The sequence below is a fragment of the Taudactylus pleione genome, unplaced genomic scaffold (genome assembly GCF_031769625.1).
Source record: "Taudactylus pleione unplaced genomic scaffold, aTauple2 ptg000967l, whole genome shotgun sequence".
Lineage (NCBI taxonomy): Eukaryota > Metazoa > Chordata > Amphibia > Anura > Myobatrachidae > Taudactylus > Taudactylus pleione.
In genome coordinates this window covers 9,441,633-9,459,106 of record NW_028285368.1, presented here as the reverse complement: position 1 = coordinate 9,459,106, position 17,474 = coordinate 9,441,633, and the positions used below count along the sequence as shown (strand labels likewise).

Sequence of the window (17,474 nt, the reverse complement as noted above, 5' to 3'; positions counted from 1 at the left end):
TGGCCTGGATTAGGACAAAACCCAGTGTCTTTGGCCATCCATGATTTTACTACACATTTGTTTTTTGCATGTTTCTTCTGTGTATATTATGTACTGTATGTACATATTATACAGTATTATTGTTCTACAGGAGTAACACAAATTTGATCTACTGTAGGACAGAAATAATTTATATCCAGGACTTGGATGTTCTAAAACAATATTCATTATTATTTTTATCTTCTTGCAGTTTGAAATCCTTCTATGTGTGCAGGATGTAGATGACCCTGCTGTGGATGTATGTAAAAAGTTGCTTGGCAAATACCCCAATGTGGATGCCAATTTATTTATAGGTAAGTTGTCTTGGGAATTTGTATATATTTTTTTTTTTTCTAATATGATTCCCACATCCCTGTTATACCTGAAGTTTTATTGAGCAGAGTTTTCCTAGCTAACAAACATGTATTTTAAACTATATATACAATGCCTTGTGCCCTGCCAATTTTCATCTCCATGAATGAATGAATAAGAACTGGGGCCACATGTTAAGCTCGGCACATCATAAACTGGATAAGAAGAATTGGAGGGTATATTTAAATATTAAGCAAAAGCCACCGCTTTCTGGTCGATTTTTAAATGAGCAATAATTTTAAATGCAAAAACCAGGAGTGTTTTGCATTTAATATTATTGTACGTTTAGATGCCATAGCAAGGAAAAGCTGCTGCTTAGTGTGAGTGTGAGTGTGAGTGTGTGTGTGTGTATGTATGTATGTAAAAAAAAAAAATATATATATATATTAATATTATACAGAAAAGAAATATGCCCGCGCTCGGTTTTGCCCATATCATACATGATACCAGCTGCATGGCAATATTAATACCATAAATGTATACAAAACAGAAAAACTTTTGCTATCGGCGCTAACAATAATATACTACAAATCTATATGTGTGTGCAGCAAATAAAACAAAGGGGATTTTGTCATGATTTGATCAAAGCATTTAAGCCTGCAGCCCAGCATCAAGGGACCCCATTTTTCTGCAGGTCCCTAACACTAGCATATATGCCCAGCACATCATTACATTGCAGTTACATGTTCCCACCTCCTAGATACAGAGGGACACATATATAGATTTGTAGTATATTATTATATTATGTAGTATATTATTATTATATTCTATATCCCTTGTTTTTAATGTTTCCCCAAAGCACCCAATTTCTGCATCACGTGAACTCCTATACAGCGCAGTAACGTCACCCAGCTCCAGCACTGTCTGCATTGCAAGAAAGAGTTGTGCTATCCCTGCTTACTTCAAAACCATTATAGTGTCTGGCTGCCCATTACTGCTCAGTAACATGTATTTTGTGAGTTTTTCATAGTTATCTAGGTGCTTCAAATTGCAAGACTATTCATACAGTGTAATATAACCCTTCACTCAGCCATGTAGAAAGTACATAGTCTGAGCTGTGGAATGCAAAACTTCCCTATCACCAGTAATCTTTATTTTTATAGCTATATAGGTCATTTACCTAACCCCTCCTAATAATACCCATCATCCATTGTTTTCATGTACGTATATTAAGGTGTTTGAGATGGATAATAACATTGTTTATCTCATTACAATGGCACCCATCAAGGGGGGAGATATATTAGGCAGTAAGTGAATAGTCAGTTCTTGAAGTGGATGTTTTGGAAGCAGGAAAAGTGGGTAATCTTAAGGATCTTAGTGACTCTGACAAGGGCCAAATTGTGATGGCTTGATGACTGGGACAGAGCATCTCCAAAACAACAATTCATGTGGGGTGTTCCAGGTATGCTGTAGCACAAATTGCTGAAAAAGTTCATGCTGACTATGGGGCTGATTCAGCATTGCAAATATGTGCAATGCTGAACGCAGATTCCTGACTATTGGGAACCTGTGTGTGTGTGCAGGACCCGTTCTGCGAATGTGCTGAACAGGTCCTGCGTGATCGCATGCGGCCCCTTCTATGCCTTTGCCTGATTGACAGGCAGAGGCGTTTAAGTGGCGGGGACGGCCTGTTTTCTTGGAGAGGCAAGGCCAGGGGCTACGTCCTCGAAAGCCGGCCAGCCTGAGTAAGCTGAGGCTTACTCAGCTCACCGGCGCCTGCCACCAACCACCATTGCGACTGATGGTTGAGATGGTGATCCCAGCCTGTGACCTCGGTCGTATTGCTGGGATCGCAAATGCAGCAAGGGGTGTCCTACACCTCCTTCTGCATTTCCATATTAGTGTTCATTTTAGGAATTTTGTAGGGCATGGCGCTGATCGTCTAGGAGGGCACATCTGCGCACGTCGAAGGTGTAGTGTTAGTGCCGAATATATGATAACTGTATACCAAGATTTCCTTATCTATCTTTCAAAGATCACATATTTTGGCGTTGTCTTTGCTAGTTTAACTCCATGGAGAGTGGACAAGTGTCTTGGTGCTTTTCTAAGGAAATTATGAAAACCTCTGTTATAAATAAAAAATGTATACCTGTATATTTGGCTACTATACTTGCGTACAGAAATTTCTGCTTCTCACAAGTGTTTTTTATACTGGTATTGACTACACTATTCCCAGCAGGTTATGCTGATGAAGGGAAAACTGCTTTGACTTTCAAGATGCATCACACAGCACTATTTGCATTCACAGGGAAGCTGGCACGCGAGCAAAACATAACAGGCCTGCCTGCAAGACTCACGTTAGCAGCTGAGCATTGACAAAACTATCTAACCTTAATCAGGCAGCCTCTTTCCTGCCAGCAATAAATATTTATTAGTGCACTCTACACAGTCCTTATGCTCTAGTGTTATTCCTGAAAAAAATTGAGGGACAAATTTCTTCTTTTATAATTGCTACACGGCCACTCACTCACTTATAGAGGGATATTCAATATGAAAGGTTAACTTCCCTGGTGAAGTTAACGTTTCATATCAGAGGTTTTTTTCTGCGTAAAGGTATGGTGCGCGCTCCCGCTTATCCCCATATTCAAAATAAAATTAACGAAAACGGGAAACTCTGAAATTGGATTTGCGTAAAGTTACGAATTTTTCCTTAAAATAATTGTAAGACCCCCCTAAAGTTGTAAAAACATGGGGGATCACTATAGGTACCCCCGTTTTAGCCTTTAATTGAAAGTCTGGGATTTAAATAGCTGCAGCAGGTGTTTTTTTTTTCCCCGACATTGAAGAAGTGATGCAGAAGAGCACTTAGGTTATTTTTTTTGTTTTTTTAAGTGGTCCCATCAAATTTGGGGTACATGAAAATGGGTACTAGCGCATTTTGGTGTCCCTAAAGGAATTTTTTTTAAATTCTGCATTTGTGCACCTGCCGCTATAATTCTATTCTAGAAAACATCTGCCGCATACTTGCAGAATAGCCCTGAACCTATTTCCCTATTGTTTAACAATTTTTTCCCATTTTTTTTTTTTTTTTGCACCCCAATTTTTAAATTACTTTTTTGGGGTGTCCCTATTTTTTTTTTAAACTTTTTTTGACACAGTACTTTTTTAAATGTCAATCTCAGGGGTGCAGGCTATTTTTGTTAAGCCTGCACCCCTAAACCCCAATTCTGCACTTTTTTTCGACACCTATTCAATGGTGAAAAGTTATCACCGTTTTTTATCAAAGACTTTTCAAAACTGCGATAAGTCTTTGAAATTTAATACGGTGTAAAACTAAAACAAGTGATATTAACGCAAAAACGTTAAAAAGTGTGATATTAACGCAAAAAACAATGTTATCGCACTCATATTGAATACCCCTGTTAGTGTGCTGAACACATTTTATATGCCATATAATGTAATCTTTTTATTTTTGCGACACCTGAGATTAGTGAAAATAAGCAACCGCACTTATAGTTTCTTTATCTGCTCTGCCTTATGAAGTCCTGTTGGAGTACAATTATACCTAATACATTTGACTACTTGCTTGGGACGGGACTTGTATGTTATGTCGACATGTAAAATGACAATGTCAACGTGTTCATTATGTTGACATTTTACATTTCGACAGCAGACATTTTTTGACTGTTAAACCCCAAACCAAAACCTAAACCTAAATATACTATGGACATTCTGTCTGTTTTCATGTAAAATGTAGAAATTTTGATCATGCAAACATTTGTGGATGTCAATATTTGACATGTCAACGCTGACCGGATACCCTTGGGACTGACTGATAACCCCCTATGACTGCTATAATTAGCAATTCGGATCCCTAATCTTTGTGTGTGGAGAGGGAAAGACAGTATGTAGACAAAAGTTATTGGACACTGACAGCAAATAGATCAACAAGATTTTATTGATGTCAGTACTTTGTAGGTCCACCACGTGCAGTGATTACTGCAGACAACCTTCTTGACAAACTGTCCAAAAGTTCCTGGACAACAGCAGGTGAGATGTTTTGCCAATCCGCCTTAATTACAGTGACCAACTGTGACACTGAAGAAGGTTGAGTCGGCCTAGAATGCACCCATCGCTCCAATTTGTTCTAGATGTTCTCAGTGGGGTTAAGATCTGGACTCTGAGCTGGCCAGTCCATTCGGGTTACCGAATTTTCTATATACCAGTCCAGCGTCTCCTTGGAAACATGACAGGTGGCATTGTTGTCCAGATAAAAGCATTTGTTCCGTAAAACTGCGAGTGCATGGGCCTCCATACAAAGTGTTTATTTTCGAAACTGCCAAATTAGTGGGCATTTGGAACTAGTGTGCAATGGCATGCTTTTGGCTTACGCGGGGGTGTCCAATAAATCTTTGTCTGCATAATGTAGATAACATTATTTGCATCCTCCTCTAAATAATTCTGTATTAAGCTTCTTGTAAAATGTAAAAAAAAAATCTATTTCTTTTTTTGGTACTTTTAGGTGGTAAAAAGGTTGGCATTAACCCAAAGATAAATAACCTAATGCCTGGATATGAGCTTGCCAAGTATGATCTTATTTGGATTTGTGATAGTGGAATCAAAGGTATGTTGGTAAAAGAACAAATTCTGTGATCTTAACTGTACTAATTTTTTTTTCTTTAATAATTCTTTCGCAGTGCCTCCAATATGGCAGCTTGTACGTCTGCCATTCTGTTTTATATTGATTTTTACATGAGCTCTAGGTATAAAATATTTTCAGTGATCTTTCTGCTTTTAATTCAATTGTTTGAAGAAAAAAAAAAAAAACATTTTCATCCCAGGGTACATCTCAATTGGAGATGATCAGAATTGCTTCAGTAACTGTCATCATTATTTATTTTAATCTTTCTGTTCTTATATTGACCATAGAGTCCCTGTAGAACTGATTCTGGCTCTGCTGTGCTCTGAGGCCAGTGGGACTTGATAAGATCTGTTTATCCTTCCATATCCTCCTAGTGCATAATGTGTTCTGCTTATTTTATCTTCTCTGTAGACAATACATACTTACAGTGACGAAACTGCTACTTTTCACTGTTACATATGTGGCTAGTCTTTTTGTTTCTGTACAGCGTCTTAAGGTGGCTATGCTTAATAAATCAGTTGATTGTAATAAAGATTGGATTTAGTTTTCCAGATATAATGCCTGATTTTATTATAATGGTACGACATATACAGTGCATCCGGAAAGTAGTCACAAAGCTTCTTTTTTTCCACATGTTGTGTTAAAGCCTCATTCCAAAATGGAATAAATTAATTTTTGTCCTCAAAATTCTACACACAATACCCCATAATGACAATGTGTAAAGTTTTTTTTTTTTTTTTAGATTTTTGCAAATTTAATAAAAATAAAAAATAAAATAAAAAATCACATGTACATAAGTATTCACAACCTTTACTCAATACTTTGTTGATGCACCTTTGGCAGCAATTACAGCCTCAACTCTTTTTGAATATGATGCCACAAGCTTGGCACACCTATCTTTGGGCAGTTTCGCCCATTGCTCTTTGCAGCACCTCTCAAGCTACATCAGGTTGGATGGGAAGCGTCGGTGCACAGCCATTTTATTACCAGTTATTTATATAGCGCACATATATTCCGCAGCGCTTTACAGAGAGTATCTTACCATTCACATCAGTCTCTGCCCCAGTGTAGCTTACACTCTATATTCCCTATCACATGCGCACACACATACACATACTATGGTCAATTTTTGTTGGGAGCCAATTAACCTACCAGTATATTTTTGGAGTGTGGGAGGAAACCAACGCAAGCACAGGGAGAATATACAAACTCCACACATGGTGGGAATCGAACCCATGACTTCAGTGCTGTGAGGCAGTAACGCTAACCATTACACCGTCTGTGCTGCTCTATTTTCAGCTCTCTCAAGAGATGTTCAATTGGATTCAAGTCTGGGCTCTGGCTGCGCCACTCAAGGACATTCACAAAGTTGTCCTGAAGCCACTCCTTTAATATCTTGGCTGTGTGCTTAGTGTCATTGTCCTGCTGAAAGATGAACAGTCGCCCCAGTCAAGGTCAAGAGCGCTCTGGAACAGGTTTTCATCCAGGATGTCTCTGTACATTGCTGCATTCGTCTTTCCCTCTATACTGACGAGTCTCCCAGTTCCTGCCGCTGAAAAAAATCCCCACAGCATGATGCTGCCACCACCATGCTTCACTGTAGGAATGGTATTGGCTTGGTGACGAGCGGTGCCTGGTTTCCTCCAAACATAATGCCTGGCATTCACACCAAAGAGTTCAATCTATGTCTCTCATGGTCTGAGAGTCCTTCAGGTGCAATTTGGCAAACTCCAGGTGGGCTGCCATGTGCCTTTTACTAAGAAGTGGCTTCCGTCTGGCTACTCTACCATAAAGGCCTGATTGGTGGATTGCTGCAGAGATGGTTGTCCTTCTGGAAGGTTCTCCTCTCTCCACAGAGGAATGCTGTAGCTCTGACAGAGTGACCATCGGGTTCTTGGTCACCTCCCTGACTTAGGCCCTTCTCCCGAGATTGCTCAGTTTAGAAGGCCGGCCAACTCTAGGAAGAGTCCTGGTGGTTCCGAACTATCCATTTACGGATGATTGAGGCCACTGTGCTCATTGGAACCTTCAAAGCAGCAAATATTTTTCTGTACCCTTCCCCAGATTTGTGCCTCGAGACTATCCTGTCTCGGAGGTCTACAGACAATTTCTTGTATTTCATGCTTGGTTTGTGCTCTGACATGCACTGTCAAGTGTGGGACCTTATATAGACAGGTGTATGCCTTCGAAATCATGTCCAATCAACTGAATTTACCACAGGTGGACTCCAATTAAGCTCTAGGAACATCTCAAGGATGATCAGTGGAAAAAGGATGCACCTGAGCTCAATTTTGAGCTTCATGGTAAAGGCCATGACTACTTATGTACATGTGATTTCTTAGTGTGTTTTTTTTTTTTTTTTCTTCTTATTAAATTGGCAAAAATCTCAACTTTTTACACTGTCATTATGGGGTATTGTGTGTAGAATTTTGAGGACAAAAATAAATTTTTTCAATTTTGTAATAATGTTGTAACATAACAAAATGTGGAAAAAGTGAAGGGTTGTGACTACTTTCCGGATGCACTGTACATAGCAAAGTGTACATGGTTTTCAACCCTTTCACTTGGTGTGCTAGATTTACTAAGCAGTGGGTTTGACCCTGAAATTTAAGATGGCAACATTATTTAATCCAGGCATGTTTTGCATTTTGATATTATTGCCGTTTAAAATTTCAGGGTCAAGCCTGCCTCTTAGCAAATCTAACCTGATGTAATTGTTGTGAACCATTATCTTTTTGAGTTGCCTATGAAACTAGTGTGCCTATTATTTTGCTACTTCTCCAAATCACACCAGTGTCTCTTTCCAGAAATGCATATGCATTTATAATAGTGGAGAGCCAGTCTATATATTTCATTAAAAATAGAAAAATTGTTTTTTGCAAATAATTATTTAATTCTTGGGTGACTTTACTGTTCTTTTATGTTTTGTTTTTTGTTTTTTTCCGCTTAGATTTTGCATTAAAAGTATATGTATAACATGCAAGGGGTTGGGTACGTTAGGATACCGACACCTGTCGGTAAGTATCCTACTCCTAACCCTCCGTCCCTGCACCCTAACACTAACCCTCCCCCTAAGCCCAAAATTACCTCTGGGATTCTGACTGGTATTGGGATTCTGGCGCTGGCATTGTGAGCGCCTGCATCCCGGCTGTCGGCATTTCAACTACCTCCCCATGCAAGAATGTTCTAAGTATCAAGTGAACATCTGTACAAAACACGGTGCACTTGTTTCCTTTAGAAACTAGACTTTTGACATTAGGACAGTGGTTCCCAAACTGTGCACCGTGGCACCCTAGGGTGCCTCAGGACACTTGCAGGGGTGCCTCAGGTTGGTGGTCCAGCCCCAAATCAAATATTTTTGTAATGTAATTATGTGGACAAACAGAAGCGCAAACCTGTCCACCACTAAATAACTGACAGATAAGCACAATTTACTTCACTTTACTAAACATTTTCTGAATTTCTCAATATTAAACTTTTGGCTTACGGGAGCCGTGAAACACTGCTAATACACTAGGGGGCCGTGATTTAGAAAAGTTTGCATTAGGGGACACTTATTTCTTAATTGACCAGTGACTGTTCAAACCCAAGTGTGATCGGCTAATGAGGAAAAGAAGGAAATGGTTTACCATTTATACCTGTTAGTTATTGAGAATCTATTTGTGTGTACGGTTATTTGAATGCTTCCGGTCTAGTGAATTCTCATGAGAGCATGTCTAGTATTTGTGCTTCTGAAATCTGCATCCTGTTTGACAGTTTTGGGGATTTTTATCTTCTAAATGTTCCTGTTTTTATACTATTTGGGAAGTTTTTGTTTTTCTTGAAATTAATTGTTGCTAAACCCTCAAACAACTCATTATGAATTTTGAGTTTTCAGAAACCTTTTTGTATATAAAATGATTTGTTTTTTAAATTGTATTGACTGCTTAGTTTCTTTAGACAATCTAATTTATTCTATTTTAGTATAGCTTTCTGCAGCATTCTTGTTTCCAAACATGTAGAACTAATGACCAAAATAGGAACCTTTCCATTCATCTACTTTTTATTGATACCATGACCTACCTTACATTTTTCAATTATGTAATTATGTTAATGCAATGCTGTGTTTAAGGGAAAAGAAGTTAAAAACCTTAGAATTATAGAACTTGGTAGATACTAGCTTTCAGTGCTTATTGGATTTGACCTCCCCTCCCTTACCAAAATGTTGCTTAGAATGTGGGTCGGTTCCCCGTTCTGCCGGACGGTGATTGGCGATTTGTCGGGGATCAGCAAAATATAACAATCCCTGACTTGCCAATTCTGATTTATTTTTATTTTTTTGTTGGAATCGACGAATCGAGATTGTTGGATTTTCCAGATCCCCTGACCCAGACGTCAGTAGAATGTGAATTGCTCCAATAGCTGCCTAATGTATGGGCCCCATTAGTCCCCTGCTCAAGTCGTATCTAACCACTGATGTATATTAAAATGTGTCAAAAGTTAAAATGGTAGCTTCTTGAGGGAAATGGGTATTGGCCAAAATAAGAGGACTTTTAACCCTATTTAGACCTAAAACAGTGTGGTAAATGCTTTCAGAAATGTACTATTGGCAGCTTGGCTGAAATCTGACACTGGCTTCATACAGGTTTTAAAAAATAAAAAAGTAAAGAAATGTTTGGTAGTTGCTTGTTAATAGTGTTATAACTTTCATTTGAGAGGCCACAGGAAGCCGCCTAGGCTATCTTACTGCATTCAGTAGCAGTAAATGGAAGCTGTAAAAAAAGCGTATTCTGTTTACATCCATTGATATGTGGTATATAACATTAATGACAGTGGGTATGAGCCCCATTTGTATGCAGACTGCAAACTGACTGACCATTTGGCAACCAAGTATCGGGTTAAATTAAATCCTGTACATTGAACATGATTTCATTTTTTTCCCACTGTTCTGCATGTACATTTTGTAGCTCACCTAACTAGAGCTGTTACTTTTCTACAGTGAAACCTGATACGCTCACAGATATGGCCAATCAAATGACAGAGAAGGTTGGCTTGGTGCATGGGCTTCCTTATGTGGCAGACAGACAGGGGTTTGCTGCGACCCTAGAGCAGGTAAGCTGCCCTCTGAAGGTGACATTTCATTGTCTAATATTTCCCTGGTGAGGAAAAACAAGTGATGTGAGGTAGTTGGCATGTGGGTGTGCATTATGCTCATTCACTGTATTAAACATTCTATAAATTAATTGTGTGCAGTACATAAGTACAGTTACAACAATGTAAAAATATCTGCCATAAACATGTAATTAGAAATCATGAATATGTATGCGGCTTTGCTATGTTTATAATTAGGACAATGCAATTAATAACCCCTAAAAAGCATGCCGTTTTAAACAACATTGTCTATAAATGGTGTGTTGTCTTTGTTGAAATATGTTTTGGCCAATTTTTAATGGATAACATTTTGTACAAAAGTATCACATTTCTTTGTAGTCATCTCTGCAGCTTATCTCACTACATTCTCAATTCTCCTTGTCACTGGCTTACAACTGTATCTGTATTTTTTTCTGTTTTATTACAATAAATGTAAATTGTGCTTCTGCAGTTATTCATAAGGAAAAGTTACCAGTTTACTACTGGCACGTTCTTGCTGATTTGTCCCTTTTTTGCTGAAGTGTTGTATAGCACTTTTGCTAAGTGCGGAATAACCGCTGTGCCAGGCTTTTGTAAGGAGACGGTGGACTGATCATTTATTAATTTGATATTGCAAAAGGAACCCAAATAATTTTCTTTTCTTTTATTGTTTTTATGGCACAGGTATACTTTGGGACTTCCCACCCAAGGTCCTACATTTCTGCCAACGTTACTGGGTTTAAATGTGTCACAGGGATGTCATGTCTGATGAGGAAAGAGATCCTGGATCAGGCTGGAGGACTTATTGCATTTGCACAGTACATCGCTGAAGATTATTTTATGGCAAAGGCAATAGCAGATCGGTAAGTTATGAACACTGGCTGTGCCATTTCTTACATTTCCATTATTCTATTTATTCATGAGGCTATCAGAATAGATCACTTATATGAAATATTTTATCGATATCGTCAGGTTCTGCAGCTACGGGGATGATGGAGGGCGCCGGCACTGAACAATATTGTGAATGATATCGTTCAGTGTGGGTGCTCACTGCCGGGGAAACATTAGACGATATCGCTCATGGAGCATATAGTCTAGTGGTTACGCGGCTGAAGTCTGCAAGCTTTTTTGTGTTCACGTACTAATTTTTTATTTTTTTTTAAATCCTTTAGCAGTATTAAAATTTTAATTAATGTAATTTAACGATTACTAGTTTGGCTCCAAGAAATAGTCTGCCATTAACGCCTTCACTGCTAAGGATGAGTGGGACTCTTCCTAAGCACTTCAGGGATTCAAATTCTGGGGGGAAACTTACTCAAAAGTGTTGTCACCCCCTCCCTTACAATTGCTGTCACTCAGCATAATGATATCATGTGCTTTATATCCCTCATCCTGGCACCCACCAACCCAAAGGATGTGGTGATCATTTATAATCACCGGAGAATACAGGTGCACTACAGAAATCACTATGAAATCCAGGGATGTGGATATATATCTCCCACCTGGGTTTTAATAACTCAGGGACACCGTTTTCTTCAGGGTCCACAGGATCTACCTTGGGGTAAGTAGTTGGAGAGATCCATTGCACTACAGCTTTAAAGCTCCCAGCATGCACTGGTCCTCCTCCCTATATACCTCGCCTCCAGCCACAGGCATTCAGTTTTTTTGTTTGGTGCGCGGCAAGTATCCAGACGCACCTGTTTACCTTAGTTTTTTTGCACTTCTGAGTTGAGCGGTACTAAGCGCCGAATAGGATGCAGGTACTGTGACTCCATCTACTTCTGCCTTTGCCGAAACACCAGTACCGCTATATGCCCAGGGGATTTCGGCGGGTCTCAAAGAGGCTTAGCTGTCGTCGCTGGGATCCGGACTGCAATCGGATTCACAGAGATGGCAGGTAAGCGATTGCTCGTGAGGGGAATCGTGCGCAACGCAGTCCAGGACTCCGGTGTATGAGACGCTACAGAGCCGGCTGCGGGTGAAGACCTCGTGTAACGTGTACTCACTAAGGCGGCCGGTGCCATATTGTCTGTCGCCGAGGATGGGTAGTAGAGGCACCAGAGCGCACTAGTTAGCGTCTACTACTGTGAGATGAGCGTACCCGTGCCGTCAAAATTGCAGCTGGGGGGAAATAGGCACTCCCCCCGGCAGCTCCTCCCCCGACCCAGACGCAACTTCCGGTTATGGATTTTCGCCTCTGGGTTGCTGCTTATGACCACCTCGTGTGTGAGACGCTCGCAGTTGTTTGTACTGCTGCAGGCTGGTGTCTCAGAGGTCTGGTCTGTCTCCCAGTATACCTCTCCTCTGGGTCTGGTATATAGCGCTCTATATCCTGCCAATACCTCGGTGGGGCTGGTCAGTTGATTCATAGTCAATTTACAATAGCAATGTTTGTATTTATGCATTGTATGTAACTTTCATACTAGCTGCTGTGTATATATACTGTCTCTTGTTTTCAAACTGTCTGTTATATCTATCACTGTGTTTCTCCTCATCCCTCTGAAAAGGTGGGTGGGGTTTTCATATGTAAAATGGGTCACATTGCATTTATACTGTACACCTTTACCCTCAGACATGACAAATGTGTGATCGGTATAAGGTGAGAAGGGTGAGCCTCCGGTGCTCATGTCATGTAAATCCTGTTTTGCAGGCCTGTCTGAACAGGATTTTGTGCAAGATGGATTGTGTAGTGCCTGTTGTAAACAGCCACCTTTAATATTTGGTACACATGCACCTACACAAGAGCCATCTTGAGTGGCGTCTTGGACGGAGGTTTTGTTGCGAGGTCGCAGCGTCGCATGCTCCTACCACGATTTTGCCTCTTACTGTGGGATATCCACATCAGTTGCTTCCTTCTATCTACATGTCCCCTATGAATCCCTGTTGGTTTGATTCTTCTGCTCACTCTAGTTAGTATGCTGCCGTCTATAGCTCCTCAGCAGGCGAATAGACCAGTGGCAGTAAAGAAGCAGGGGCATAAGAGAGGTTCTCTTCAGACATCAGGATTCTGACCCAACCTCCTCATCACACTCTGATACTCAGAGTTTTGGGTCTTACTCAGTGGAAGAGGACCATCAATCTTCTGTGGATGTCCTCTCTCTGGCGAGAGCGGTTAGATCTGTCCTCAGGATAGAGGAAGAGGAGGCGCCGCCGAAATCTAGGACTCCGGTCTTTAGGCATTAGAAGGTGGCTAGAGATTATTTTCCTCAGTCTGAGCAACTGACGAGTCTCATATCTGAAGCATGGTCTACTCCAAGTAAGCATTTCCATACTACAAGGAATTTAACCTCTCGATATCCATTTGCTGAGGGTGAATGTAGTAAATGGGAAGTTCCTCCATCAGTAGATGCTCATGTGACTAGATTGATCGAGAGCTCTGTTACTGCAGCATCCTCTTTGAAGGAGGTTACAGATAACTATTTAAAATCAGTGTTTTCGTTAGCTGGCCTGGTAATAGCTCCAGATATGGGTGTAGTATGGGTAGCCAAGGCTATGGAAGAATGGACAAAGTCTCTGGAGGATAGCATGCCTAATGCTACCAGAGAAAAAAAAAAATATATATTTATATTTATATTTTCTCTGGTAGCATTAGGCGTGTGTGTGTGTATGAATGAAGCGGTCATTGACACAGGTATCTTAACTTCTAGGGTATCGGCAGCTTCAGTTGCAGCTCAAAGAACCTTTTGGCTAAAAATCTGGAAAGCGGATACAGGTTCCAAGAAAGCCCTGGAATCCTTGCCTATTGTGGGGAGGGCACTTTTTGGACCAGAGCTGGATGACAGTGTCTTCTCTGATGACATTTAAATCTGCGGGGTTGCCTTCTACGACTACCCCTAAGTATAGGCAGTCGTCATCTCGGTCCTTTCGCCCACAGAGTAGGGCAAAGGGACAGCCTTCCTCTAGACAGGATAATTCCCACAGGAGACGGCAGACCAAGAAATCCTAGTCAACCATGACAGATGCCTGGGTTCGAGGGGTCTTCTCTCAAGGTTACGCCATTATGTTCCTGAGGCATCCCTCTCAAAGGTTTGTGGGTAAAACCCTGCCTTTAGACCCGGTCAGGTCCTCTGCCTTTCGGGAGTCTTTTGGGCCCTCCTGAGGTCAGGAGTCATAATCCCTTTTCCTGTGATGCAACAGGGATGTGGTTGTTATTCAAATTTTGTTTTTGATTCAGAAACCTTACGGTCAATTATGCTGGCAATGGAGCCTGGAGATTTTATGGTTTCCCTGGACATACAGGATGCATATCTGCATGTTCTGATTGCACGATCCCCACCAAAGATTTCTAAGATTGGTGGTAGATCAGCAACATTACCAATTTCAGGCTCTACACTTCAAGCTGCCACAGCCCCTCGGGTATTTACCAATATAATGGCAGTGATGACTACTCATCTCGGACGACAAGGGGTCAGGATACTGCCATATTTGGACGACCTCCTGATATTGGCACAATCGCAGGAGTTGGTACAATGTCATCTTCAGATGACCATTGTCTGCTTACAAGAGCATGGCTAGATAATAAATTGGAAAAAGTCCTCTTTCTCAAACTCACCGGATAGTTCACTTGGGGGTGCTGCTGGACTCTGGGCCAGAGGATTCTCCTACCAGAGGACAATATTGCAGTCTCATGTGCGTAGTCTACTCTGCAAACAAAGTGTCAGTTCACCTGGCAATGCAGGTGCTGGACTCCATGGTGTTCACATTCGATATGGTGGCATATGCCCAGTTCCACTCCAGGTCCCTGCAGCAATGGATTCTGTCTCGTTGGGATGGTCAGTATCATCGGATAAAGTCTTGGATGATCCGCAGCTCGCCAGAGGTTCGGCTCTCCCTCGCTTGGTGGCTGGAGACAACTCATTTAGACAAGGGTCGTCCGTTATGGGTCCCAGATTGGGTACTCCTCACCACGGATGCAAGTCTGCGAGAATGGGGAGCGGTGACAGGGCTTCACACCTTTCAGGGAAGGTGGACAACTCAGGAAAGTCACCTACCGATAAATATCTTGGAGCTTCGTACAGAGCGCTCAGTCTGGCGCAGGACCTTCTTCACGGCAGGCCTGTCCAAATTCGGTCTGACAACGTTACCACAGTGGCCTACATCAACCATTAGGGAGGCACACGAAGTCTGGCAGCCATGAGGGAAATGGCGAACATTCTGCTGTGGGCAGAATGCCATCTTCCAGCAATATTCGTCCCAGGAGTCTTCAACTGGGAAGCGAACTTCATACATCATCAGGACATACACGCCGGAGAATGGGCTCTCATCCGGACATCTTTCAACTCCTGGTGGACAGGTGGGGACTACCAGACGTAGATCTCATTGCGGCATACCACAACACCCCCAGGTACGGCTGCTGAACTAGGGACCCCTCAGCAGCCTACGTGGATGCTCTGGCGGTGAGGTGGAACTCCAGGTTGGCATACCTGCTTCCTCCGATATCCCTCCTCCCAAGAGTCGTCACAGTTCAATCAGGAAGGCGGCAGGTTAATACTAATAGCTCTTGCCTGGCCCAGGAGGCATTGGTTCACCGATCTGTCATGTCTATCCATAGACAAGCCACTGCCTCTACGAACAGATTTGCTAGTCCAGGGTCCCTGCCTATATCCGGATTTACCTTGGCTGGCTTTGACGGCGTGGCTATTGAGATTTCAGTCTTAAAGGCCAAAGGTTTCTCTGGTTCTCTGATTCAGACGATGATCAGGGCAAGGAAGCCTGATTAAGCCTGCATCTATCACAGGATTTGGTATTCATATTTTGTGTGTTCCCAAACAAAATATGACCCTAAGTTTTTCAAGGTATCAAAAGTACTTGCTTTTCTGCAGGCTGGGTTAGACTTGGGTCTCCGCCTGGTTACCTTGAGGGTTCAGGTTTCTGTTTTGTCAGTTTTGTTCCAGTTTGTCCCTCCGGTAGCACCATGGGATTTATCCTTGGTTCTCAGGGCACTGCAAGCTTCCCCCTTTGAACCCTTGGATAGGGTGGATTTAAGATGGTTGACAGCAAAGACACTTTTTCTCCTCACTACCTCCTCAGCTCGTAGAGTTTCTGACTTGGCAGCACTGTCATGTCGCTCTCCATATTTGATTTTTCATCAAAATAGAGCTGTCCTTCGTACTAAGGCGGGTTACCATCCGACGGTAGTATCCCGTTTCTATATGAATGAGGAAATTGTAGTCCTGGCTTTTCAGTCTTCAAACCTGTCTACAGGTGAGGCTTCCCTGGATGTGGTTCGAGCACTTCGTATCTACGTGGATCGTACCAGCTCCATCAGGAAATCAGATTCGCTCTGTTTGTTATATGGGTTTCACAAACGAAGCTGGCCAGCAAACAGACTTTGGCTCGCTGGCTGGGTACGACTTGCTCAAGTCTATATACAGGCTGATCTCCTTCTTCCTAACAAAGTGACAGCACATTCTACTCGGTCTGTTGGACTGTCGTGGGTGGTTAGACATGGTGCCTCGGCTGAACAGTTGTGCAAGGCAGCCACTTGGTTTTCCGTCCATACTTTTATCTAATTCTATGCATTTTATACTTTTGCCTCCCAGAATGCTTCATTTGGGCAGCGGATTCTCCTCTCTGGTCAGGAGCGTCCCCACCCTTAAGGGAACTGTTTTAGGATGTCCCCAAGGTTAGATCCTGTGGAACCTGAAGAAGAAATTAAGAGTTGTGGTATAACATACCTTAACTTTTTCCTCAAAGTCCATAGGGACCACAGGGCACCCATCCGGACGCACCTGGTCTCAGTTGGGAACTGTTCTTTGGTTTTTGTATCATCGATTCCCTCTTCGTATTTGGAGAGTTTCTTGGGTACATTGTACTTCCTTCTCCACTTTCCGTCTCTTGCCGTTAGGCTTGTTTACAAACTGAATGCCTGTGGCTGGAGGCGGGCTATATAGGGAGGAGGCCCAGTGCATGCTTGGAGCTTTAAAGCTGTAGCTGTTTGGTGCAATGGATTACTTCAACTACATACCCCAAGGTAGATCCTGTGGACCCTATGGACCTAGAAGAAAGTTAACTAAGGTATCTTATACCATAACTCTTATTATTTGAAGGAAGATAGTCCCCTCTTTCAACTTTATGTGGCCTCTTAGTGGTTATATTTTGTTGATCACCTGTGATCACCAGAGTATATCAACCTGCACTGCGCAGTTACTAGTAGACCTGGCTGATGGGTGAGGGCACTTAACATGTACTATATCCCCCATCCTAGCACCTGCACACTTGGGGGCTCTCTCTCATTTGTAAAGAGGAGTTCTCTCTTTCTAACAAGGTGCCCTCTTGGTAGTTATTTTCTGATGATCACCAGACCGTAACCCTATGTTATCGAAAGTGTCAATAAATGGGACTCCTCAATGATGTGGTAGGTTGTATATTTTTTAAAATGGTGTGCCTTGTT

The 17,474-nt window shown here is 41.8% G+C and overlaps 1 protein-coding gene across 1 annotated transcript in view; it reads left to right on the top strand.

Moving 5' to 3' along the window:
* Nucleotides 1-17,474, top strand: part of UGCG (UDP-glucose ceramide glucosyltransferase) — a 63,579-nt gene that overhangs the window by 34,911 nt on the left and 11,194 nt on the right. The window contains exons 3-6 of the mRNA XM_088460080.1: nt 230-332; nt 4,853-4,954; nt 9,951-10,063; nt 10,766-10,944. Coding sequence (XP_088316206.1) covers nt 230-332; nt 4,853-4,954; nt 9,951-10,063; nt 10,766-10,944 — 497 coding nt within the window. The remainder of the gene's footprint in view (nt 1-229; nt 333-4,852; nt 4,955-9,950; nt 10,064-10,765; nt 10,945-17,474) is intronic.